Below are 26152 nucleotides of genomic sequence, written 5' to 3' on the forward strand. Positions count from 1 at the left end.
CAACCCTCTGGGTTCTCGCCAGTAGCTAGCATCTCTTTAATGGTCTGATGTAGGCTGTAAGTATGAACTATCTAATATATTACACTCCAAAAACCCTGTCAAAAACTGGATTGCTGAATTTCTTAAATAACAAAGTTTAGGAAATGGTGTTGTATGGCTTTCCTTCTCAAGTTCATTTATTCTTTTCAGGGCATATCTATGTAGTCCTAATTCTGTGATAGTATACTATTTTTCCTGCTGTAATGCTGACTGAGTCCATAAGACAATCATGTTCAGTGGAATTATAGTGCAAATGGAGTTGCTACTTTTGGAACTGTTTCTTGATTGTTCGTCCAGCTTTCATAAAGGTTTGGAGGGTGACTTGTTCGAAGATTTAATGTAACAAAATTCAGTGTGTGATCTTATGAAAAGGGGAGGTGATACTTATTTAGAAAAACTCGAAGTTGTTTTTACGCACTCCTACACATTCTCTCACAGATTTCATTCACTCACACTCTTGAACTGATAATGCTTGCAAGCAGCAAGTCGTATGTTTGAGCAGTCTGGCCAGGATCATTTGTGTGCAATGCAAGAAAGACCGGCTATCAGATCCTCACCACGTCTGTGAGGTGATACTTGATTAGTGGTGATGAATTAGCATTTGGACAGATCTTTTATATTGTTCAACTTTTATATAAAGTTGATAGTTGTTGTGGTGTGGTCCTTTGATGCAAACAAGAGTCCAAAGCAGCCTCCATAAATCTTAGGCAAAGTTGCTTCTTGTTGTCTGTTTTTCCTGGTTTGTTTGAAATATGTGTCTATTTTGCTTTTAGACAGATGGGAAAAGGAATGCCATATGTGATATGCTGCAACTTTCTATCCTCCTGATGTTAGGATGCAGGATCTTCTGCTGATGAGTCACTTCACTGTGGTCTTATGGAGGGCAGACCTTCTGGTCTTGATATAAACAACCCATTCCTCAACTTTACTGTGAGGAGCAGTGTCCTCGGAATAGTGTTCTTCATTATCAATACAGGTCATATTCTTGTTCGGCTGTTCTTTTCAGTGCTTTCACACACGTTTCTGCTTGTATTTCATTTATACCAACATCAATGTTTCTATTACAAGTCTCTGCAGGCTTTTACAGAAGTCTGCTCATCTGGAAATTGCATATTGCCTTCAGAGCTAGGAACTGTGATGAGGTGACTCCTGTTACTTCATGAAAGGCTGGGCTACCTTCAGGGGAGATAAGATTTTGCTTATAGCAGACATCAATGTTTTCTACGGTCTGGACAAGATTTAGTCACAAATCGATTGCCTGTGTCAGGAAGTTGTCATCAATGCACTCTAGAAACCTCCTGGATTGCTTGTGCCTTGCTGTGTTTTCCATCCAGCAGATACAGAGGTGGTTAAAGTCCCCCGTAAGGACCAGGGCCTGTGAACATCATCTATTTCTTCCTGATCAGGCGGTCTATAGCAGGCACCCATTACCACATCCCCCATGTTGGTCTGCCCACTAATCCTAACCCATAAAGTCTCAGCTGTCCCTTCACATGCCCCAGGTAGAGCTCCATGCATTCCCATTACTCTCTCACATGAAGGGCAGCCCCCCTTCTTGCCTTCCTGGCCTGTCCTTCCTAAAGAGCCTGTGTCCATCCATGGCAGCACTCCAGTCGTGTGAGCTATTGCAGCACGTCTGCATGATCCCAATGAGATGTAGCCCTGCAACTGCACGCAGACTTCTAATTCCTCCTGGTTGGTTGTTGATTGGCCTGGTCTGTTGAAGGTTCTCCTGGCTCAGGCTGATAAGGTTTAAGGTTTTTTGTCTGTAGTACGGTGTGTAATCCTTTCCTGGGAGCATCTAGGCTTTTTCACCTGTGTTTTTGATTTTTTTCACGTGTCTTCCACAGTCCTTTTTCCCCTGTGGATTTGTTGTTTGTACTAAAGATTTCAAATTGGGCAAAAGGAAGGGGTATGCTGCTGGTAAGTGGGAAGGCGGCATTTTATTGTCCTTTGTGATCCTCTTCTATTATATGATTGCTTATGATGGCACAAAGCTGAACTCAGTAAACTGAAAATGGGGAGGGATCGATAATTTGCATGTTCTGGCAGTACAGCATTGTTTCTGGGGCAAATAATGCAATCCTGGTTCTTAAGTCATGACCAGACTGAGATGACTTGCCTATGTAATACAATGGAGAGAATAATTTATTTTGTGGAGGTATGCGGATTAATGAGTTGATGTATGAATACCCAGCAAAGATCATGGAGAACTGATGATGATATTTATAGTCCAACATAAAACAAAATCTATTTTAGTAGATAGGGACTGAATGAGGATAAGAAGAAATATTGAGGAGATATCTTCCTCCTTGTGTTTTTATTTTTTATGTATTTTTTTTTTTTTGTTTCCACTTCAGTGCTCTCTACTGAATTGCAAAGGTCTTTTGGTTTCTCAAAAGTGAAGACATTTTTATATTTCTTTAATAGAAAGACTTAAGCAATTGAGCAAAGCAGTTGAGCACTTCCAACCCTACTTGTATGCCTATACTTGTATGGTGTTTGCAAACACCAAGTACTCACATGACTCATTCTGTTGTCTGAAATTGAGCTCCTTGCACAAGGATGATTTAGTAATGTGCTTAATCATTTAAAAGGTCAGACTTTTTATTATGTAAACTTGTTTTTTGTTGTTGTAATAGATTTACTCTGTTTTTAGTGCAAAGCAGCTCTTGTTTACTGTCTTGTTAAAATGCTATAGTTTTTCCATTATTTTAAGTTGGATTGTAGGGTTTCAGATAGTGTTTTATAACAGATTGTTATTTGAGATGTGCAACTACATGGACATAGCTTTACTGTTTCCAGTGATAGCTTGTGTTTCCAAAGTGCTATGGATACTTTTGTAAGGCATGAAATCTGAACAGATAACTCCTCCTAGATTTAAGTTGACTCTGTGCAGAGCAATATAAAATACTGTGTTCCCGGTCCTGGACATACTTGGGAGTGCAATACTGAGCTATTTGGGCCTGTCAGTGAGGTCAGACAGGGTTTGCTAGCTTGTTGTCAACACTTGCCTGTTGCGGTGGTTCTCGCGCTAAGAGGGTGTGGCAAGTGTGTCTGTCTTGCTCTCTAGAATGGTATATTTGGTCCCAGACAGACGGAAAGCAAGTATTCACATATATGTACTTCCTTAATAAATATCCTTAGGACTATGTGTGTTTACCAGAATATTGAACTTGCTTTGAAAAATGTGCTTGATGAATTTTATGGAGAAAACCATCGTAATGTTTTTGTTAAGGGAGGTTGTAAAGGCCTCTGCTGCCTCTGGCAGGCTCTGGGACCCAGAGTTCTCTCTCTTGGTGGCTGATGGACGTGGCTGCTGCTGTCCTGTCTGCAGGTTCAACTAATAGGCTGAGTGTGTCTGAGAGGCATGCATACCCCCACACAGAGGAGACTAACACAGCCAGCTATACAGATTGCCACAGGCAAGGTGCTGCCTTCAGCAACACCCATGTATAACACTGCTAGAACTTACATAAAACATAAATATGGGTAGCCGGGTCCCCTACCTCCTCTCTGGGCAGTAAAGATTGAAGTTCACTCATGAAAGCATACAGGCCCTCCATCTGTAGTTCACAAGCACATGTGCATTCGCAGATCCCTTGAATAGCAGCATGGCCCCTCTGTCTGCTATCGCTGCCCAGATACTGAGCCCCCTTGTGTGCTGTATGGGCCTCCTACTTGACTGTTAGTCCAGCTTGTTGCTCTCTAGCAAATGGATGCATGCCCTCACCTTGCTTTTCTCATAAGCACCCTCGCTCTTGTGGGTCCTCTGAATATCAGCATAGCCCCTCTGTTTGTCTGATATCTCTGCCCAGATCCTGGGCCCCTTACCCACTATATGCACCTCCTGCTCACTGGCTTGTCCAGCTGGACTTTTGCTAGCAAATTAAGCACATGCACCCATGCGCACCAGGGCAGGGAAAAAATACAAGTACTCCAGCCCCTCCTGCAGCTGTTGTGCAGGCACAGAGGCACTGTGACCTGTGGTTCACACTCTAGCTGCTGTTGTTGAGATCTTCTCTTCACTCAGCCCAGGCCTCCAGTAGCCCCAGGCCCACTCCAGGAGCTGATGCCAAGGCCCTCACCTGCTTCATTTGCTGGCACTGAGACTCGCCTTGCCCCAGTTGCTGGCACCACACATGCAGGGGCCGCTGTTGCCCAAGGTCTTGACTCCAGTTGCTGGTCCAAATTCAATCATTCCTGTCTCCAGTTGCTGCCACCTAGTCCTTACAGCACTTATATACAGGATAGAGTGTGAGATTACACAGAAAGATAGTTAAGAAAAGATTTAATAAGAAGATAGGATAGACTGCAGTGATCAGGCTCAGGGTTTGATCAGACAAGTGTGCTGGCTGACCACTGCTTACATGCGACTGGCCCCTTTTATTCCCCCTCCTCTCTATTCCCCCCTCCTTGTTTCTCCCTGATGTTCGTCCCCCAGATATTCCTTAGGACGCTTTGCATAGTCCCACAGGCCCTCCTCTTATCTAAAAATCCTCACGTTCATCTTTTCTTTTTTTTCCCCCCCTCCTTCTTTACAAAGTCCTGGTTGGCCATGTCTGCAGTTTCTTAATGACCCATCAGTTAGTGCCCGAAGGATTTGCTCTTTGTCATTCTTTGTTATCCCTTCCTTGCCTACCAGGTTTGTGTCTCTGTGTGACTTGTTTATTGCTTCCTCCTTTACTTATTGTCCCTTTTGCACTGAAAACATATACTTACACTTTTCTGGGGAAAAAACTATTATTTTAAACAATTTCTGTATCTGACAGAGTACATTTCTGACCATTCAGTTTCTTTAATTAAATGCTTTATGTGTATCTGAATCTTGCCTCTGTAAGAGTAACAAACGTTAAAAATAATAAAATTGGTAATAATCTAAAATATTGTCAATAACTTTTGCACTAACTTCTTATAATACTTTCAAGTTTCACAGGTAATAGTAGGTGTGCAATTTTTGGTCTGGTTTTCCAAGTTGGTGACTATTTTTAGGATGAAACAAGAAATTTGCCATAACAGCTTATTGATTTTTCTATGCCCATAGAATCCTTGCCACTAAAATTGAGTATTTAACACAAATTTGGTGTTAGTACTGCAAGAGGGAATTAAGCTGTGTTTTCTTAAAGTTATTTCTTCTCTTGGGAATGGTCGCAGGGGAAGAGGAAATGCAACCCGAATCCTGCATCTGATTGCATATCAGTTAACTTTGCCAAAGCAGCTTTACAGAGTTTTGGGTATCTCTTGGGTATTGCTGTCAAAGGGCACAGTAAAACTAATGAGATGTTTTCTCACTGTTTTAAAGGGCAAAATGAAATTACAATTCTAATTGCATTGTTTTAAGATCTGAAATATTCTGTGTTTTACTGCTCATTAGTCAAAGATCATACTTGCCAGGTTAACAAAGAAACAGAAAAAAATATATCCAGTTTTCTTAAACCACCTGACTTCCTTGTTGGCATTGTATTTGCATGATGCACTGGTAACCCTGGCACCAAAACAGTTTTTGCCAGATGGTCTAGGTTATGGCTACATCACCTAAGACTTTGGATGCTGAAACTATATCAACTCAAAAAGGTCAGCCTTCGAGTGCCAAAACACCACAGCTGTTGGAGCTGACTTTTTTGAAAGCACAGAGAAGTGGTATTTTATATTTAGATCTGCTGCATTCCATGTAGTGCTGAAATTGGGTAGAGAAGTTTTCAGCCAGCCAAATAGTTGGGATTATCTTCAGCACTTTGTTTCAATGAGACAAAACTCAAGTTACAGAAGCAGTCTTGTTCAGTAGATTCAAAATCACTCAAAACCGAGACTATGGCTGAAGGGAACAGACCTGCCTTTTGCCTGACTGATGGCTCCCCTGCCTGCCCTGCCTTTACATGCACATTCATGCATCTGCCTGGTGAATTTGTTCAGGGAACTAATCCGGGAACTAAACTAAGGCTGTGGTTCTATAAAGAATTGAACATATGTAAGAGATGGAGGGAGAAAAGAGTTGGAAATCCCTGTGTTGGTAGTAATGATTCTTGAATTGGTTCATTATGTTTGTGGAACAGTACCTGAACATTTTCTTTTCTTTCCCCAGGTAATCAGTTTTCTCTTTCAACCACACAGATGGATGTGCTGGCACAAGGGAAGGGTGCTGTGGGAAGTAGAAATGATCCAGGGGCATAATGGCAATGCGATTTTAAAATAATTGTGGAAATGCTGGTGGAGTTGCTGAATTTTCAGTAGTCTTCAGGGAATGATATTGAATAATGAGGCTGCTAGAGTGCTTTTATTTTCCCAGTTATTTCTTGAGGCTGCTTTATTTTGTGCAAATATCTAATTACAGAGAAAAAAATAGTATTACAGAGATCTTAAATCTTTCACATTTGAAGCATACCTGGGCTGTATTAACAGTAGTGTAGCCAGCAGGTCAAGGAAAGCAACTGATCTCCTCCATTCAGCACTTGTGAGACCACATCTAGAGTGCAGCATCCAGCTGTAGGCTGTCCAGGACAAGAACGGCATTGACATTTTTTGGCAAGTCTAGTAGAGGGCGTCCAAGATTATTACAGGGCTGAAGCATATAACGTACAAAGTTTGAGATGTGGGTTTGTTCAGCCTTAAGAAGAGAAGGCAAAGGGAGGTCTTACTGCTGTCACAACTACTGCTGAGTGGGTGTAGAGAGGACAGAATCACGCTCTTCTCGGAGATGTGCAGGGATAGGATGAGAGGCAACAAACAAATTGAAACATGAGGAAGTTCTGATTAGATATAATGAAAAAAATGTTTACTGTGAGGGTTGCCAAGCATTGGGACAGGAGCCCAGAGAGGTTGTGAAATCTCCAGTCTTTGGAGATATTCAGACCTCGACTGGGCAAGTCCCTGAGCAGCCTGCTGTGACGGGACATACTTTGAGTGGGAGGTTGGATTTGATGACCTCCAGAGGTTCCCTACATGATTCTGTGATAACTTCAATTTGAAATTAGACAATGAGTAAATGTTATCGCGATAGATCATGCTGTAAGCTCATAACAGAGAGGAAACGGAGGGAGTCTTGTTCAATTTGTGCTTTATTTTTAATTCTGTTCTGTTGTCCTTTTAAGCCAAAGAAATGGTATCTAAATTGGCCCTAGTCAGAATATGTCATTAGGAAATGGCTCAGGGTAGATGTTGGTTATTCCTTTACTCTCATTTAGTATAGACTGTAAACTGGTTCTGACTATTCTTATGCATATAATTTTCCTTTACATTTAATTGTGAGATAAAAAAGATGACTTATGTTTTTAGTAGATATGCTAAATCTGTAAACTATTACTCAGGGCAATGAATAAGGCTGATTGAGGTTAACAAGCATTAATCTCAAATGACTGAGAGAAAAATATTAATACATAATAAATAAATGTTTAATTATGCATTATTGTACTCTGAAAGGGAGCGTTTCTTTGAAGTAAGCTTTGATAAAATTACTGTTCTGTGAAATGGCTCTAAGTTCAGTTCTGTTGCAGTTATTGCCAGAATTTAAACAGTTTGTTAGTAATTCAAACATCGTCAAGAATGAAACTTTTAAAGGGTTGTTTAAATTGTTTTGTTCTACTCTAAATAGCTGGTTTCATCTCTCCTCCTGGAAGTGAGTGGAGAGAAGAGAGGGGAATCCCAAAATTTTTTAGTAATCAGAAGCAACTATTCAGGAGTCATAAATCTCAAAGCTCTGCTCATTAGGATATGCAGGTTTGATCTGTTCCACTTTCCTTCTCCATTTGACTAAAAGTTACTAAAGTCTTCCCTATTAGCAGTGTATTAGTATTGTTTGACAATTTCCATCTCTGGTTTATGAGCTAAGTTTTTATACCCTATCCACATACCCACCATAAACAAAATGAAAAAGATCTTGAAAATGAAAAAGATCTTGGAAAAAGATTCATCCAAATAGTAGAAATCAGCTCCAACAGAGACAATTATGCTGCTGAACTACTAGATTGTGGCCTTTGCTGTGGTGTAGATCAGTTTATGTAGGAAATAAAATGGGGTGTAAAATAACTTTAATCCTTTTCCATTATTTAAGAAAAAGGGAAAAGATTTTTCTGATATGTAAAAGTATATACTTCAACATAAACTAAATATGAAGCAGTTTTAAAGATATTTCTAAAATGAATATTATAGTATATGTGTGTGCATATTTTAATATTAAAATATTCTGATACATAAATTCATACAGTTTTTTTGAAGACTGCTGGGCTGTAAAAAAAATTAAAGCTTGTTGGCTAATATGTTAGTAGTAGCCATTTTTAATAAGATGTTAAAAGCCTTAGTTTGCTCAGTAGAAGATCCAAGGAAGCAACTTTGTTTTGTATTCACCATGCTTTGTATTTAGTATCTTTTAGATGTGTAGTACTATTGTGATGTTACCAGTACACGTGTTTAAAAGTTTTAAAGAGCAAAATTTAGCATGCATTTTTCATTATGGATAGACATTAATGTTTTAAGATTAGCAGGAAATGCTATGTATTCTTAGGATTATAATCTTTGTTAGTCTACTTTGACATTAATTATGGATGTCTCCTGAAATATTGATCAATTCCATTAGAATCAGAAGGCTTTGTGCGTATTGGAATACACATTGATACCATCACTACATTAACTTAAAGTGAATATCAGTGTCATTCACAAAGCTCAAATTCAGTCTTGATGCACATATGGCCTATTGATCAGCTTGTTATGAGAAAGACGCTGCGAAAAAATAACATGCAGTGCAGAGACTCTTAGCATAGGGCTTTATTTGAAATTAGAATTGGCTGTGTTTCAATAGCTTAACTTTTTACTTATGCTAATGGCTATTAGATTTTATAAAAACAGACTGTACAGGTGCCAGCCAAATTTCAGATATATAAACTAATCATATGTTTTCTGAAGTATTCTATTGGGAAGAAATAAGTGTTTTTGTTTTAGGTCACTTCAGAGTGTATATATAATCTCTTAAAAATAGAAAATGTAATGAGGCTGGACTTCAAAATGATCTCAGTTTTAATTTTATCTTTCAGTAAAGAGCTAGTTTTACTGGGTGAGTTTAGTTTATTTTTGTGAAGAAGAGAGAGGAAAATGTGTTGATCATATCTATCTTGTCAGTTGTGCTAGCAAAGCAATGGCTCAATACTTTACATAGTGGAGGTTAGACCACTTAAAAAAGCATCCTGAAGTAATTGTATAGCTTAATATCCCATGCCAAGTCTCATACAATTTAAGAAAATTTCCTGGCAATTAACTAGTTGTGAGGAAACAAATCATCTTTTTTTCTAGAAAATCTGTTTGTAAAATTACTCCTACTTAATTCAGGATGCTAAACCTCCGAGTTTTTGTTGCTTTTTTTTAAATTAAACAACCTTCTTCTGCTCACAGAAAGTTGTGCAATTTAAAATTTTAAACATTTAGCTCATGTTGTCGTCTATCTTGTTTCTGAGAAATAAATTTGAAAGTTATATCTGTATAAGGTTTTAATGAATCCAATGGATTATGATGTTTTTAATAAATTTCCATGATAAGACAATTTTTTGGAGTTGGAATAGTAGGGTATGATGTATTTTCCCATTTACATAGTTTCAAAAAAAAAATCTGGCAAATGGAGATTGTGTGTGTATGTATACATGTGTATATATAAAATAAGTATACACGTGTACACAAATTTTTTTTAAGCCCATTCCAAATTATTGTGATAATTTGGAAATTATGATGAGTTTAAACTGGTGAGTATATCTAAGTAACCAGCTATATTTTCAATTTAAATTTAACCAATAAAACTAAATGTCACAAACGAGGCTTAGACTTTTGGATCAGTGTTCTTGTGTTGCTTGTTACACATTTGTTCTTAAGGTTCAAGAACTTTTCAGGTTTATGTAGCTCTCTATACTGCTAGTTAGTCCCTGAAGCAGGGCCTTTTCCCTCAAAGACATCAAATAACTCATCTATTCTTAATTGTGATACCAGTTTTAACGTTTGTTTTCAAGTTATTGCTACCACTTAAAATTAAAAATACTGATGTGCCATCAACATGGCTAGGTGGAACTGCCAACTAGCCATCCACATTCTGCTTTTCCTAAAATAACACTTTGCCATTGTGAAGGAAGGCTGGGTTTTTAATCTTTGTATGTAATCCCTTATATGCTGAACACTGTAATAACTGCATGAAGAAGAGTTGTTAGTTTTGCAAATGTTTGAAGGAACTGAATGCCTTTATCTTCTTTACTAGGTGTTTGCTGAGGCAAGGCATGTTGATAATCAAACGTGTTAGAGGTAGCTGCTTTGGGTAGGGAGGATAGAATCTTATTTATTGCTGCACGCTCTATACTTGAAAGTTGGACAATTCTTCGACTGTTGTATTTTGTACTTAAATTCTTCGAAGGACCAATTATGCTGCAGAACCTGCAGCTATAAGGGAAGGGAATTGGGATGGAGCTGGTAGATTCGGGAGTATATAGATGTTTGAATTGACTTGGGCCTTCATATTAGGTTAAGGGTTCCAGGCATTGGAAACTTGAGCACCTTTGGAGTCCTGGGGATACTTTTGTATTAGAAGGAAATCTAGCTTAGATCAAGTTTTGCATATATTTAAATGCTTAATGATGAAAGCATGAAAGTCTTATCTCTAGAAACTTATTCCTGCATTTTATTTGCCTTTAGAGCTTAATTTCTTTTGCACGCTTAGCTATTTTTCTTTCCAGTGTCCTGCAGGTATGTACAATTTCAAAGAATTACATGAATAGTAAAGAACCAGAGCCTGTATATAAACATTTTGACAATTTAATATTTAGATTTGACGTGAAAAATAATTTAGATGTAAACAGTTGTAAATCAAAACTTTTTGAAGATGGAGTTGACCAGTGCTCTCAATAATTTAAGACTGGGAAGGTTTGCTAGTATTAACTTACCTTCTTGAATTCATTCAAGAATTACATTATCAAATGTAATTCATACTTGTGCCATTTTTCCGTTGTTTAACATGTTCTTTTTCTCGTCCTTGGTGATTATTATATGATACAGCTTAGCTTGTTGTCACTGGAAAGCTCTTTTTGATGAATTCTGCAACACATGTATTTTACAAGACGTGCATGCGTTTTCCTGACCTAAGGTAGCAGCAGCAGAAATTGAACACCTAACGATGTTTTTTTTATTTGCTGTTTCCTGTTAGTAACACTGGTTCTACCTATTTTTGTTTAGCATGGGAAGCAAAATATGCCAGTGTGCTACTTTATAATGACACATTTGTTTGCATGCATTTCCTTCTGATATGCTTGCAAGAGAAGTGTAGATGCCTGTGGAGACTGCGAAAAGGGAAATTGAATATCAGATCTAAATTTGATGTGCTGAGCATGGATGCTCATTCCCTAAAGTGCCTCTATAACTTTCTTAAAGCATGAAAGAGAGGATGAAACTAGGTAGATTTTAAAAAAAAAGAATCACTTCTGAGAGACTGTAATGATACTTGCTCTCTGTAATTATCTCTTTAGCTCTTTTCAGTTTGCAACAGTATGCCTTTATTTAATACCCTGCACTTGGATTTTAATAATTAAAGTTGATTATGGGTGATTGACCAGATCTACTAGTCTAATAAAACAGAATTGTGAAAGACCATCTTCGTTAAAGTTGTCTTTGTCTCTCTCATTTTACGTCTTGCTGAAAGAATTGCTTTATAGAGCAGTATTAAAAGAAAAATGAGTGCCAAAAGTCCCTACTACTTCTTTCTTTGTAAAGAGACAGATGCTGCTGCCTAGTCTTGAAGGAAAAATAATGTTTACCGGAAAAATATACGTAAGCCAGACTTAAAATCAAGCAGTCTTCTGTGCTTCCCAGAATTCTGTTAACAAATAGACTATTATTTGCTTAAAAGAAGAATGTTCTTTTAAAGGCTCTTTGAACTCTGAAACAGTATGAGCTATGAATGGAATCAGAAATATAGAGTTTGCTTTAGACTTTTATTGGCACGAAGGCTTCCGCATTTGTTTCTTGTGTAGTAAAGAGAGAGACAGGCTTGGATCCACTTTTCTGCCTTTGTCCAAAAATCGTTTTTGGAAATGAGGAGGGGAATATTCTGGAGTACAAAAAACTCACTCAGGGCTCTCTTCAGTAAATTTCATGAGGACTCAATATTCTGTTTAAAATCTGTTTACAAAAAAGGCTGGAACAATTTAATAAAACTGTCTGGGTGGAGTGGTTATTCAAGATGCTGACTTTTTAGTTGCTGGCTGCTATCCAGATTGAGTTAGCTCTTAAACTTCCTTTTTTAATGACTTCTATTGTAGCACATGCTTATTTCTGCCCAATACAGTGCCTGACTCTCACATTTTCCACAGTCTACAACTTTTTTCAAACACAACATCCAAAGTATTTCATAATACTTTTTTTTTTTTTTAAACCACAAGGCCAGTAGATTTTTTTCAGTTCTTTAATGTAGCAAGCTAGAAATTGTTTGGGAGCTTAGATCTCGTGGATGGAGAAAATTAATTTTGAAAATGAATAATTCGGTGCAATAACCTCATTTGGAGAATACATTATTAGTACCTTACATTGTCCTCACTTTCAATTTTAGATATGCTTTGGGCTTTTACCGATATCAGAAACTTTAAGTTTTTTGGCAGGTCAAATTTGGAGACACAGAACACGACTCTAGCTTTTGTAATGAGTATGTTTGCTTCTGACTTCTGTAGAAAACTTGTTGCATTTATGCTGGTCATAGATCCTTTTTGACCAAGAAGGCTTTTTTGTTTTGTTTTTGTTATGCCTTCTAATTTAAAACTCAAGACTGAAATAGAAAAGGACAAATCGGAACGTTTTCTGGTTTAAGATGTATGTACTCATGCTCAGGCCTTTAATGTCTGTTATCGTTTGCAAATTGAGAAGGGTAAAGAAGTCTTCTTTCTTGCCGTGAGGTTAATTTTAGACAGGTTTGTTCAATGACTGGGGTCACCTTGCCTATGCCCTAAGTGTCCAGGCTAAGCTAGTTAGCTGTGGAAGCTCTCTCTACAGTCAGTAAAGAGCCTTTGAATGAATTGCCCTCACTGGGCGCATCTGCCTTGCCCTGGTGGCCAGTAAGGGATCTTGCACTTCCTTGGCGATACGAGTAACACTGCAGGCATCTCGCAGTTAGGATATGTGTCTGTGCGTGTATGTGTAAGTATAACTACTGGAACAGAAAGGATGTAAAATCCACACAGTAAAACACATCGTTGCCAGGTATTATCTAGACACTGTCTGTGAGTTCAAAACAATCTGAATATCTCTGCTCATTTCTTATAATACTTGAATATATTGCCTCGTGTATTGACTTGTTCTTGTCACTTTATCTTACAGCTAAGTTCCTGAAGCTTAAGATTGGCCTCATTCAAAATATCTGGCAGTAATAGAGTAACTTTCTTGTATAAACAATTGCACAATAGTTTGTTAAATTTACCATAGCTATCTGAAAGAGTAGGGTGATGGTTATTTAACAGGGCAGAACTCCCTCATCAAAATTGGGCTTAGTGCTAAGATTTTAACTAGTGCTTGCAGGATCAGCCTTTAGTCTTTCCTAAGCTTTATCTCTTTCTTTGGCTCTGCTCTTATAAATATACAAGGTTTTCCACAATACCTTGATGAGATTAGAGCCTAGGAGAAAACAATTCCTTTTAATTACAAGTTTTAATTAAACTTACTTTTAGATAAAACTAAGCTCTTTAGAGAGTTTCACAAATAAATAGACCAGCATCTTAATGACAGTGTCTTTATCTATGAAACCTTCAAACTGACAGCTTTTAAATAATGCCTCTTTTCTGAAAAATTAGCAGTTTGATATAAAGAAGAGGTTATTTAAAATCTTTTTGACTATCTCTAGGGAGTATTATTCTAGCAGTGACTCAGTGGGAAAATTGCTCCTTCCTTATATTCTTGCCACATTTTGAGTTTTCCCCAACATATAATCTAGTTGATTACCTGTGTGACCATGTTTTGCACTGTGCAATCTTAAGGGATGAAGCTAAAGACAATATAGCTATAAAAGTGGGTCAAATAGAATAGGAAATACAGGGGGAGACTTAAAAAAAAAAAAAAAAAAAAAAAGTGCCTTAAACTAAACAGATGAAAATAGCTTCATGTGGTATTTTCTTTAGAATTAATTGTAAAGTCTGCTGCACTGTTGATGCTATAGATCTGTTCTTTATCAATACTCGTAATAAGAGATTGCAATCCACATCTGAGGTTGATGCAAGTGTGCTGTTACCCTTCCGCTAACCTGTACAAGTGCAGAAATTCCAATTCATGCAAGGAGGTTGTTGTTATCTGCTTGCTTGCTTCTCCCCTTCTTTCTCAACTAATTTACAGACTAGCTAGATCCAGTCCAGCAAAGATGGAACGGAGAAGATAAAGATTGCTTCATAAATGAGTCTCTTGAAGGAAATAACCTATTATCTTCTTGCTTGCCTTATTGAAGATAAATTAATTTTGTTTGATCAATGTCTCTTGAAATCTAATTTAGATTTCTTATATTCTTCTTAGATTGGTGCTTATGATCAACAAATATGGGAAAAATCTGTAGAGCAAAGAGAAATAAAGGTAATAATATAGCATTTCAACATTTTGCTAATTGTGTATGCTGATGTCATTTACAATGCATGTGATATTCTTTAGAACTGGTAAATTAGATTTCTGGGCTATAATCAAACATAAGTGGCATATTATGCCTTACTTATTTTACATAATTAATAATCTACGGTATTTAAAGTGCTCCATCTTTCTCTGTACCTTAGCACAATTTTATTTTATTTTTGGTTATCTTAAAAGTTTATTTTTTTTAGTGCCTTTGTCTATCTTTCTCTTTTCTTTGCAATGAATTCTAATTTCAGTTATCTGAGCTCTCTTTACTTTCAGTTAGTTACCTTATACCTCCAGTTTACTTTTCCTCCTTTATGATGCTGTCATTGTTTTGTACAGTTTATTAGACTGGTAAGTACTTCAGGCTTTGCTCCCCCAAACAAGCAGTTTAACAGTGGTTTTTTTGCATTTTGGTTTAACTAACAGTGCCATCAATGTCTGACACATTGCTAAATTGTTTTTTTGGGGAAAAAAAACGATCCTGTATGTAATGGTTTTATGGATTGTGTATTATGCCTTGTTTCATGATGATAAAGTTACTGCCATTAACTTTTTCTTGGGATTAACCTTTTTTCTTAAAATACTGCACACAAGAAATATGCTATTATTGCATGAGTTTAAAAGCCATTCCTAATTCTTAACATTAGCAAAATGTACATTGCTTCAGTTTTCCTGTCTTCACCCCCACTCTCCCTTTTCCCTAGTACTTAAATAGCCAAACAGAATGTATTAGGGAGATTTGTTTGTATTAATGTGGCAATTATAACTGACCTGATTTAAGAAGTTTTCTGACTTCTGTACAAAATCTGCAAATTAACTTTTAAATTGGAGATGATGATATTTTTACAAGAAGTGCTTCTAAACTTGGATGTTTGAATCTTTTTTGTGATACTATACATCCACATCTCCCTAATTTTGCAGTGTGCCCCCTTGAAATGGCACAAGAAATGCTTTGGGTCAGGGAGAATCAAAAGCTCGTCCTGCAGCACATCCCAGAGCTGCACGGTGCTGAGCATGATGAAGTGAGCCAAGAGGCGTCTGATGCTGTCTGCGCAGCACTCCTGCGGTACGGGCAGCCTCTGCTGGCTTCAGCTACTCGGAAAAGATCCGGATGGCTGGGGTTGTGCCAAATAGCTTGGGTTGCTGGGGGCACCTAGTGGATCTTAAAGGAACCGTACTTCAAAGTTCAGCTTAAGATATTGTTTTGGTAAGTGCTGTTGTATGTTAATGTAATCATAAGTCTTGTGCGCAAAAACTGTCTCGATTATAAATGTTTTTAAACAATGAGCTAAGCATTCTACTCCACTGAAAAGGAATTGTGTTGAGAGCAAGAGTAGCTCTTGCAAGAAGACTTTTTAATCAGACTTTCTCAATAGTTTCTCTTCTGGAGGCACCAAAGGGATAAAAACATTCATAAGAATGTTCTCTTTCAAGAAGTCCCTCAGGATCACTATGTCCTTGTCTCAGGCTCGCTGGTTTGCTAGGAGTTGTGTTTTCCGTATAATACTGATAGTACCAAGTAAGGTATGTCCAATTGTCATATCTAAGGCCAAAAATGTTTTAATTTGGGAGCTGGCAAGACTGTTTTAAAATATTTACAGAAGTCCCATGGTATAATACCGTGTGTTGGAAGTGTGCAGAGAGATGTTGCAGAAATATTCTTTACAATGAGTACAAGTAATTTCAAACCAAGACCCTAACATATTACTTATTTTCAGTGTCCTTTCAATGACCATGAAAACTATTCACCATTACAGTAGAAATTCTTATAAGTACTGAATAGTAGGACATTATTCAAATAACATCTTGCAAATAGGGTCTTGTGCCTTTTAGAAATGCAGCTTGTCTGTCTATAGTCCAATAATCAACAAATTAAACACAATAGGAGAAATGATACTGTCAGTGTAAGTTTGTGTTGACTGAGTTTTGTGTAATAAAGATAACACTGAAACAAGCTACTAAGTTCAGGTGTTGTAGACTACAGCTTTAATCTCAAAGCTACTGCGTTACTGTTTATAAGTGAACTTAACTTTACTGAAAATTGCTATTTTTGAGTAGAAAATCTGTTTCCAATAATATAAATTTATCACTTAGAGCTGCCCTATTAAGGTTCACTTAAAAATTTGTGCAAGAGAAAATTTTAACAATATTAAGTATTTTAAACATTTTTATTTAAAGTTTATTTTTGCTAAAAGGTAGCAAAAATATGTTCAGTGCTGAAAAGAAATTGTGAGCTAAACTAGATTGGCCTGAGCAGAATGAAACTTGCACAGGGAAAAGTAAGAATATTTTTTTAGTTAGCCCTGATCTGAAACGCTTTTCTGCCTATGTTAGATATCTGTGACACATTAAAGAGTGGAGAAAGTGCATCTTAGTGAATGGAATTCTTTCACTGGGTGTGGTACAAAGTAGAAGATCTAGTGCATCGTAGTTATGGACACTGAAGAGATTTGAGATTGGAACAATGGAATTTCTTAAAAATGTATCATCTTTGCTTTTCCTGTGAGAGATGCCGTACTGCTGACTTGACTTTTGCAGAATTCTGTCTTTAACCAAAAATATAACTTTAGCCACAGTGGTAGCTTGTTCATAGGATTGGGGTGGGGGAGGGTTTATTTCTTCTAAGCAGGATGTGAATCTTTATTTAGACTTTGAAATACATTTGAGAATTATTATATCATACAACATTTTATTTCTGAGATCTAGATTTTTTTGTGCAAAGTGAGTGACTTTCTTATGCAAGATTTCACAAGAATCTGTAGCTAGTTCTGGAATTATAATAATTCTAATTGTGGACTTGTTTTACCTTCCACATAAAATGCTGCAGTCTTAAGATTGCTTTCTTAAAAAAATTTTCCATGTGAAGCTCTATACATTGTTAATTCTCCAGTACAGCTGTGTTTCTGCATTTGGCATCTTAAGAGCTGATTTTGTCCTATCCATGTTTTACTTCTATTAAATGTTTTGTTTATGCAAACTCTGTTTTTTTTTTTTTCTAATAGATGTATCTAGTGATCACTTTGTATCTATTTCATTGTGAACAGTTTTACTCTTTCATTTCAGTGTGAAAAATAAATCCGGCTGAAATCAGGTTTAAGAAAAGTATGAAGAGTAACATGAGCAGATTTCACTGATCTTTCTCTCATTGATGTTCATTTCATTTTTACACTTTCACCTCAATTTAATGCTCATATTTAAGTAATAAATGTTTCTACACGTTTATGAAATCTGACAATGTTGGAAACTTACAATTTACCAGTGAATTTAACTGCTTTTTGAATGAACGCAGTTAAACCATTTCCATCATAATTCTATTCCTATGCTAAATTTTTTTTGAAATATTAGATTCTACTCTGTATGAATTGTACTCTTTGGATTCATTTTGGATAATGTGACTAAGAGCATAGTCTAAGGGAATCAGAATAAACTCACAGCTATCTCTAGAGCTTGAGAGTATAGTGTCGCATTTTAGCTTTAAAAATAAACTTGACAGTCGTGCAAGACTGTTTGGCTCTTCAGTCAAGGAGGATATTGTTTCTAAAAGACAGAATAAGCAGAAACTTTTTCCCTGCTGCTTTTATTGTGTATGGGTTTGTTTGGTGGGTTTGTTTTTTTTTTTTGGTTTCTCTTTTTCCTTTCCTCTTTAACAGGCTAATCTTTATCCAGTGTTAAGAAAAAATCAGCACTTTTCCAGAGTTTTGCACTTACAGTAGTGGAGCTTGCTGTTATTAGTGGCTCTTGATGTACAATATAGTTTGTTATCATTTTTGAATTAAGGAATTACAATATACACATTTTGTGAAGCTTAATTGGATATAGAAAAGAGATTTAGGAAAGTAATTTGTGGCAAAAGTTATGAAAACCTAACAGAGATATATTACTAATTCTTGCAAGTGTGTGCATAATATGTTGTTTGCATAATCCCAAGCCAAGGAAAATGAGTGCTCAGAACTTAACCATGTTTGAAAAACTACCTTCTGGTCAGTAATTGGTAAGATTTTGTATAGATTGTAAAGTGTGTAAAAGGCATTTATTGTTCCTTGTTTCTTGGAACATTTATTTCACAGTACTTTATATCTATGAAATTTACATATTTGTCTGAATTTTTAATAGCAATATAGGTTAAATACAGTTACTGACCACATCGGTGTTTTTCTTTTGCAGTTTGAGTTCTGTGTGAATGTATTCTGATAGTATTTGCATGTTGCAGGGTCTGCGAAACAAACCAAAGAAAACAGGACATGTGAAACCAGACCTCATAGATGTTGATCTTGTAAGAGGTAGGTCTTGAGCTAGAAAAAGCTGAATTTCTTAGCAATTCAAAATTTTGAGGGTGCTATGCAAAAAAACCCCCAAACCTGTTGTCCTATGTCTTGTAACAAGAGTGGATTAGGAAGTATTTAAAAAAAAAACTGAATGCATGTAGTTACCCTGTTAAAGGGACAAATAGGAAATATCATTTAAAGAAGACCTCTAGATTAAAATTTTAAAAATGTTTTTTAGTTTAATTTTGACATGTAGATTTAGATTTTGAATAGAGAAATGGGTGAATTGTCCTGGATCCTAGTTTTGGAGATATGATTCAGAAATCTATTTTTATACATTTAGACTTTCTTTCAAATCTTCTGACATCTAGAGAAAATGTTATATTGAAATTTCTGGACTGTAAAAATTATATAGGCCTTGAATATTTCTTTCCTGTTTTAAAGAACAAAATGGCAAAAGAGGGCAAAAAGCCACATATCTTCAATTCATTTTCCACATGCCTTACAAAGGCTAGAAAAAAATATTATTTGGTGTTTTTTACATGAGCCCAGTAGCCAGCTTGGACTCCTGAATCCATTCAAGTAGTGCTCTTTGAATTCAAATCTATAATCAGCTGAAGCCTTGTTGAAATTATAGCAGTTCTGTGAAATGTCTAATAGTATTTGTTTGTCAGGGAAGAAAATAGGCAGCAAAAAATCTATGTTCTGTGTAATGAAACATGGTAAACTTTAAGAAAATGAGCTGGTTTTAAAAGCTGTTATAGTAGTGCTCTTTGATACAAGTACCTAATTGACTTCTGACTAATAAAACCTTCAGAAAATGGGAATAAAAGATAAAGAAAAAATCAAGTAACAGTTGAACTTTAAAGAAACATCGGATCCAAAAGCTAGTATTTATAAAAAATAAGGAACAGTGCTAGATGACTTCAATATAGTGTATATATACTACCTATATGTAAATAGCATTCAAATAAGTGACTGCTCTGCAGAGATGTCTTAAGCTGACATTAAAGGACTTCCAGTACTGGCAATATTTTACCTATAGCAGCTCAATAATGCCAATTCCACCTGTAAGAAAGGTGGAGGTGCATAGCAGACTTAACAGCGTGTGGTGTGTTGCCCTTCCCAATCAATAGCCTTGGCATAATTTAAGTCAGATCCCCATTAGCTCTAAGTAAATGTTACCCTTTTTTGTAGCTGCCAGAGCAATGGCAGTTTTCAAGAAGAAAAAGAAATGGAAGGATATGAGAAAGAAAAAAAGATGAGTGAGTGAGACCAAGAATGATGTCGGAGGAAAGACAAAGATGATATTTTCCTGGTGTGGTTTCCCTGTTCCTGGGGCTAGTCCTCAGTTTGACCGATACTGTTCTACACTTCTCAACCCTCTTGCAGTTTCCCGAATGACTTGGCTGGGGCAGTTTACACTTGTTGCTGCTCTGCCCTGCCTGCACAGACCTGTGAATTTCTCATGTGACTGCCTATTGCTTCATACCAAGTTTCTGATACCTTAGTGAAAGTAAACAAATTAATTTTGACGTGGTAGGAAATGGCAGTGTTTTGTTACTCATGCATTCCAAAAATCTAAGTATTGGTAGAAGTTTCTGATGATGGTAGTTAAGTTTTGGATTGATATAGTTATTTATAGGATCAATTATTAAGTATACTCATTTATCTAAATCTGGTGGTGCTTTTCACTATTTTAACTACTCTGATATTCAGCAGCTAAAGTTATATTTAGTTGTAACAATAAAGTTAATCCAAACTTTTTAACCTCATTTAAAATCTCTCTCTCCTTTGTTTTTAATTATTATTTTATTTTTATTTTTATTAGGGTCTGCTTTTGCTAAAGCAAAACCCGAAAGTCCTTGGACATCGCTGACCCGCAAAGGAATTGTGAGAGTTGTGTTCTTTCCGTTCTTCTATGGGTGGTGGCTACAAGTGACATCGAGGGTCATCTTTTTCTGGCTGCTTGTTCTGTACCTTCTTCAAGGTAGAGTTGGCTTACAGGATCAGCTTTGACTGAATACCTTATTTTAACCATTTGAAAATTGCTGCATCTTACTTGGTTCACTCTGTGCTATTACCGTTCATTCCGATAGTTTCTGAAACAGTTTGCAGTCCCAAGCATGTGTCTTTGGAGTAACATTTCTTTCAATGTATAAAGGGGACATCTTAAAAATTTAAGGATTTCCTCACAGGCTTTCTTCAGCATTTAGCACACGTGTTAGTTTGACATCGCTATAGGTAATTTAGGTTTCCAGGACTATCTAATTTATTTCAGGACTAGGAGATGTCAAAGGACCTTTTGGCTTGGGTGATGTATTTTTTCTTGGTCTTTTAATCTTTCTGATACTTTTGCAGTTCAAGAGCTCTTACCAAGAAGCAGGAAATATCAAACCTGCCAAGGTGTGACTGTGTGTGCAGCCTGCTAAGATGATCTTTGACCAGTTTCCAGTTGGCCTTCCACATATTACCTGGTCCTATTAGATGCAATTAAGCTTCTAGCTTATACTTTAGTCAGACCTCAGCTGTGCTCCTGAATGGCTGACAAATAACAGGCTTTGTCCTATGTCCTGCTAATTTCCCCATTTCATGTGGGGATAGTATGCATCTTCGTTTTATACCTCCTAGACTTTTGGGCACCTGTTATCAAACAGATGGCAGTTTTCAACATTTAAATAGGGCACCAAATCTCAAGTTCTAGAGATCTGATTTTATGCTCCTCTTAATTTATACGTAATACATAAGAGGAAAATTAGAAAGGGAAGAATGTAATGTAATGAGTCAGTATCTAACAGTGTGAAAGCCAGCAAGAGACTAAGCCTATCAGAAACGTGTACAACAGAAACAGAATAGAAGGTTGATGAAAGCTGAGAGCACTTTAAGTACACTGAGAAACTAAACGATGGACACATTTTCTACTGAAATCTAATTATAATACAGAATTACTTTTCAGTTTTGCCATCTGTCCGTCCTTGCTGTTGTGAATCACTGTATCTTTTGGAAATATATGTAAAACAAGAAACAGGAAAAAAGGAGAAAGTGTCTCTTTGTGATGATGTTAGCAGCTTTGAGAATGTGTGAAATCAATTTCACAGTGCCGGTGTTCCAAAACTTGAAATGTATTGACAAATATTCTTGTGACCTGCTATCAGAACCTCCCCTTATCCACATTTCAGAGATAGGTACTTAAGAAGTATTACTGTACACATTAGCCTTTGTGTGTACTATGCTAAGTGATACCCCAATATTAGTAATTTTTGTTGCATTGATAGCATTATAAATAGTAAGATGCATGAGTTAACTTAGTTCATTGCCACGTTCTTAGGTAGCTTATTTTGAGGAACACTTGCCATTATAGTAATTTTTTTATATTCCAATGCTTAAGTTTGTTTTTTAAATGTGCCCAGGTTCAGCTTGCAGAGCCTTCATAAGGTGCTAAAAGAAGCAGCAAAGTAATAAGACTGAGTGAAGCACACATTTGAGACAAGTGCTTTTGTTAAAGAAGTTCTTTAGGGAATTCATTACAGAGATAAGGCATAATTCACTCCTCCCTCTGCCCCCTTCTCTCTGCACCTGTATGGCAAAATAGTTCTGATTTCTATACCCTGAAGCATTTTTAGTGAACCACAAAACAGTCATGAAGTTGTTGATTTTAAAAATACTGAAAAAGAATTAATGGTATTTGATATTAGACCAGGTCTAATCCAGCTATTTGAAACTCTTGTCATTTAAATTGCACTGAATTAAATTCAGATTTTATTTTGTTTTGTTTTTAAAAATAAATTGAAAGGCTTACAATGTGCATATAAATGAAACAAAACTGACTTGTTTGTTTGTTTGGAAACTATTTAAAACAACTCCCTCCAACTTCTTTTTCTAGCATGTATAACCTTAACATTGTGTTTATGTTTTACTCTGAAGGTGTTCTCTGTCCTTCAGTTCATACAAAATCAGTAAGACTGCACCAGAACATCAAAAATCTATTATGCAAACTTAATGACAAAACTCTTCAAAATCTCAGTGGCCGTATTTCTGTGCCGAGTCTAAATTTTGTATTGAGCTTCTTATTTGACACTATTGTAAAGTGATATGACTTGATTTTTGTTATAGATATTTAGCTGAATAATCTTTTTATTTAATTCTAAAGTATTCTGTATGGATTTATAAACTGCCATTACTTGCAATTATGGCTTTGAAATTGATTAGCTTTAGCAAGATATTTCCTAACATTAATATAAATCTACAGAAAAGAACTCTCTCCTTGACTGTAGAGAAAACTCCATATTTTATTTGCATTGGTTTCCTTTAGTATAAATAGCTATGATTATCAAAATGTGTGATAAGAGAACTACAGAGAAACGAGTTTCTTGCCCAAGGTCACATAACAAGCCAGTGAATAAATGTAGCAATAAAACCCTGTTGATCTGATCCCTTATCACCTAAATTGTGCCATTACTTCATTTTTACTGTTAAAATATTTCAATATCATAATAGGAAAGCTAACCTTAAGTATGAAATTGTGTGTATATTTCCATCATGTATTTCTTAAGTATGAACCAAAGAAACTTTAATAGTGATGTAACAATTGTTTATTGTGGCAAGGTGCATGTTATCTATCTAACTACTTGTGTGTTTGTATATATGTGTGTATGTATATGTATTTTCAAACTTCTTTGAAATATATTTCAGAGTTTTAAATATTAAAAGATAAGTGGTTGTTAGTCTTTGAAATGCACAGTTGCTTTCTTTGATATAGTCTTTTATTTTATGTGATTTCATTTGTGTCTTTTTCACAAAAATCTGGTCCAGATATAAATGACTACTTCTGGAAGAAGTTGATTTCTTCTGGATCACTCTGCTGTTATTTTATTTATTTATTTATTATTTTTTATTTAGTAGCAGAAGAAATGCTGTAGTGAAGTTTGAAGTTATTCTGTGGAGGCCTAGTCCTGCAGTTCATTTCCCATGGAGTCCATCCATGGAGCTCTGTGTACTCAGAAATACATGATTATCCAAGTTGCATGGTAGCGGTCGAAGTTATCTATTATTTACACTTTATAGTATATGAAGCTGATTGTATGTGTGAGAAATCCATGTAAGCTTATTTAGGAAGGGTTAATATTATCACTACCATGTACTAATTTACTGTTTTTTAACAAGCTGGGTTTCTAGATGATGCATGCTACCTTTCTGAGAAAGCTCATGCAGGAAAAATTCACTCTGCGCATAGTAATAAAAATACTCTATATGTTCAACCTAATATATAAAGCATAATTTGGGGAAGAGTAACCTTAAAAAAAAATGGTGGAGATTTGTGTGCTTTAAGTTAGGAAAAAATTGATGGGAAACTAGAAATAGATTGCTAAAAATAACTCTACTGTTTTGCACATTCATTCTGTTTCTAACAGTGGTTACCTTGCTAAAGATTTCCTTGCTGAAAATGGTTCTTATCCCTTTTTGGTAGAAAACATTGCATCCAAGTATCAGCTGTGTTAGGGGTGGTTTCATGTGATACACTTTTCCTATTTGAATGTTAAACATAATTTTCCATGTGGCTGTAATTTTTTTTTTTTTTTGATTAATGTTATTAGAGAACTAATGAAGACTGTTGAACTTGTACTAAGTATTTCTTGTGCTGGGAGCAGGTGTAAGAGGCGAGACTTTCATTTTCAGTGGTACAAGAACAAAAGCAAGTTCTCATGGGATGTGAGAATCTTTGGAACAGCGAATTATTCCCCCTCTCTATTCCTGAATTGTTTCTTCATGAATTTTTTTTTTCTTGGCAGCTTTTCTCACCCATGCTTCAGAACACAGCGCTTCAAACTGTAGAGGCAGAGTGACAAGAATAGGTGATAAGCAGAGAAAGAGAGGGCTTGCCTCTCCTGTCTGTCCCATGTCTCTTGAATGTGTCTGGACTGACCTGAAGCCTGTTAAAGCATTTCTGAGTTGCAGAAGTGGTTGGGTTCTATGTACAGGAGCAAAAAGAGCTGTGATTGTATAGCAAAAACTGGTCACAGGGTTACAAAGTTAACAATTAACTAGGGAAAATTGGAACCTGCCCCCCTTTCCCAGCACATGTGCCAGTTGGAGTCCTGGTCGCTTCAGTTGGACTGTCTCATAATTTGCATGGTTTGTCTTTGAACTTTGCTCATTACTACAAAATATACATACAAGTACGTATATAATATTGTCTGTGTGAGCAGTTTTCTCCTCTGTTTGGAATATGGAGTTTAAAATACTTTCTGCCAGAGTATATGAAGAGTCCCTAGTCTATTGGTCATTACTATGTTTAAATTGATGTATGGTTTCAGAGAATCACAGGACAGTTGAGGTGAAAAGGGACCTCTAGAGATCACCCAGGCCAAACTGCTGCTCAAAGCAGGGTCAACTAGAGCAGGTTGCTTAGGGCCATGTCCACTGTGTTTTGAATATCTCCAAGGATGGAAACACTACAGCATTTCTGGGCAACCTGTTCCTGGTTTGCTGATTCCTACGCTCATCTAACTTGCTGGATTGTGCTGTATTGTTTTAGGCCAGACAAAACTATATTTATCTGGGCTGCTTGGTGGTGTTTGCTTTTTCTTTTTATGTTCTACTGAAGCTTCACCATGTTGCATCTAGCTTTCCGAATGCTTTTTTTCTCCCTTACTTTATTTTGTCACCTCTTTTGAGCAATAGCTCTACTGTGACAGGTGTAAAAGAAGAGATGAGTATTAAGGTAAGTTGAAAAAGTGATTCCATACTGAATCTGCAACTGTTTAAATCCTGCTTACTCTCTATATCATTACAATTATTATTCCTTCCTCCAAGAATTACATGAGTTTGTTTAAAATACAGATAAAGAACTACGTGTGACTGTTTCTGATTTTAAGAAAATCCAAATAGAATTGACCGTTCCAGACAATTCAAATGTTGAACTGAACTTCATTTTCCTTCTTTTGTAGTTGCTGCTGTAGTGTTATTCTGCACAGCCCGGAGCCCCCATAATATACCTCTAACTGAAGTAATTGGGCCAATATGGCTAATGTTGCTACTTGGAACTGTGCATTGTCAGATTGTTTCAACACGAACTCCTAAGCCACCTCCCAGCACAGGGGGCAAAAGAAGAAGGTATAGTCTGTATCAAAATACTTATAATTTAGAATTGTTAAACTATTCTGAAGAACATGCATGAAAAATTTTGGGAGTTTACAGTCTGTGCTTTGCAAGAGATTTAATTGATTAATTGATGTTCTGTTTTTGTCTGA

General features: G+C 36.3%; 1 protein-coding gene across 1 annotated transcript in view; it reads left to right on the forward strand.

The window, feature by feature from the left end:
* Positions 1 to 26152, forward strand: part of PHTF2 (putative homeodomain transcription factor 2) — a 73571-nt gene that overhangs the window by 16036 nt on the left and 31383 nt on the right. Inside the window, exons 3-6 of the mRNA XM_067316826.1 lie at positions 14542 to 14598; positions 18848 to 18917; positions 20734 to 20892; positions 25850 to 26015. Coding sequence (XP_067172927.1) covers positions 14542 to 14598; positions 18848 to 18917; positions 20734 to 20892; positions 25850 to 26015 — 452 coding nt within the window. The remainder of the gene's footprint in view (positions 1 to 14541; positions 14599 to 18847; positions 18918 to 20733; positions 20893 to 25849; positions 26016 to 26152) is intronic.

The sequence above is a fragment of the Apteryx mantelli genome, chromosome 1 (genome assembly GCF_036417845.1).
Source record: "Apteryx mantelli isolate bAptMan1 chromosome 1, bAptMan1.hap1, whole genome shotgun sequence".
Taxonomy (NCBI): Eukaryota; Metazoa; Chordata; class Aves; order Apterygiformes; family Apterygidae; genus Apteryx; species Apteryx mantelli.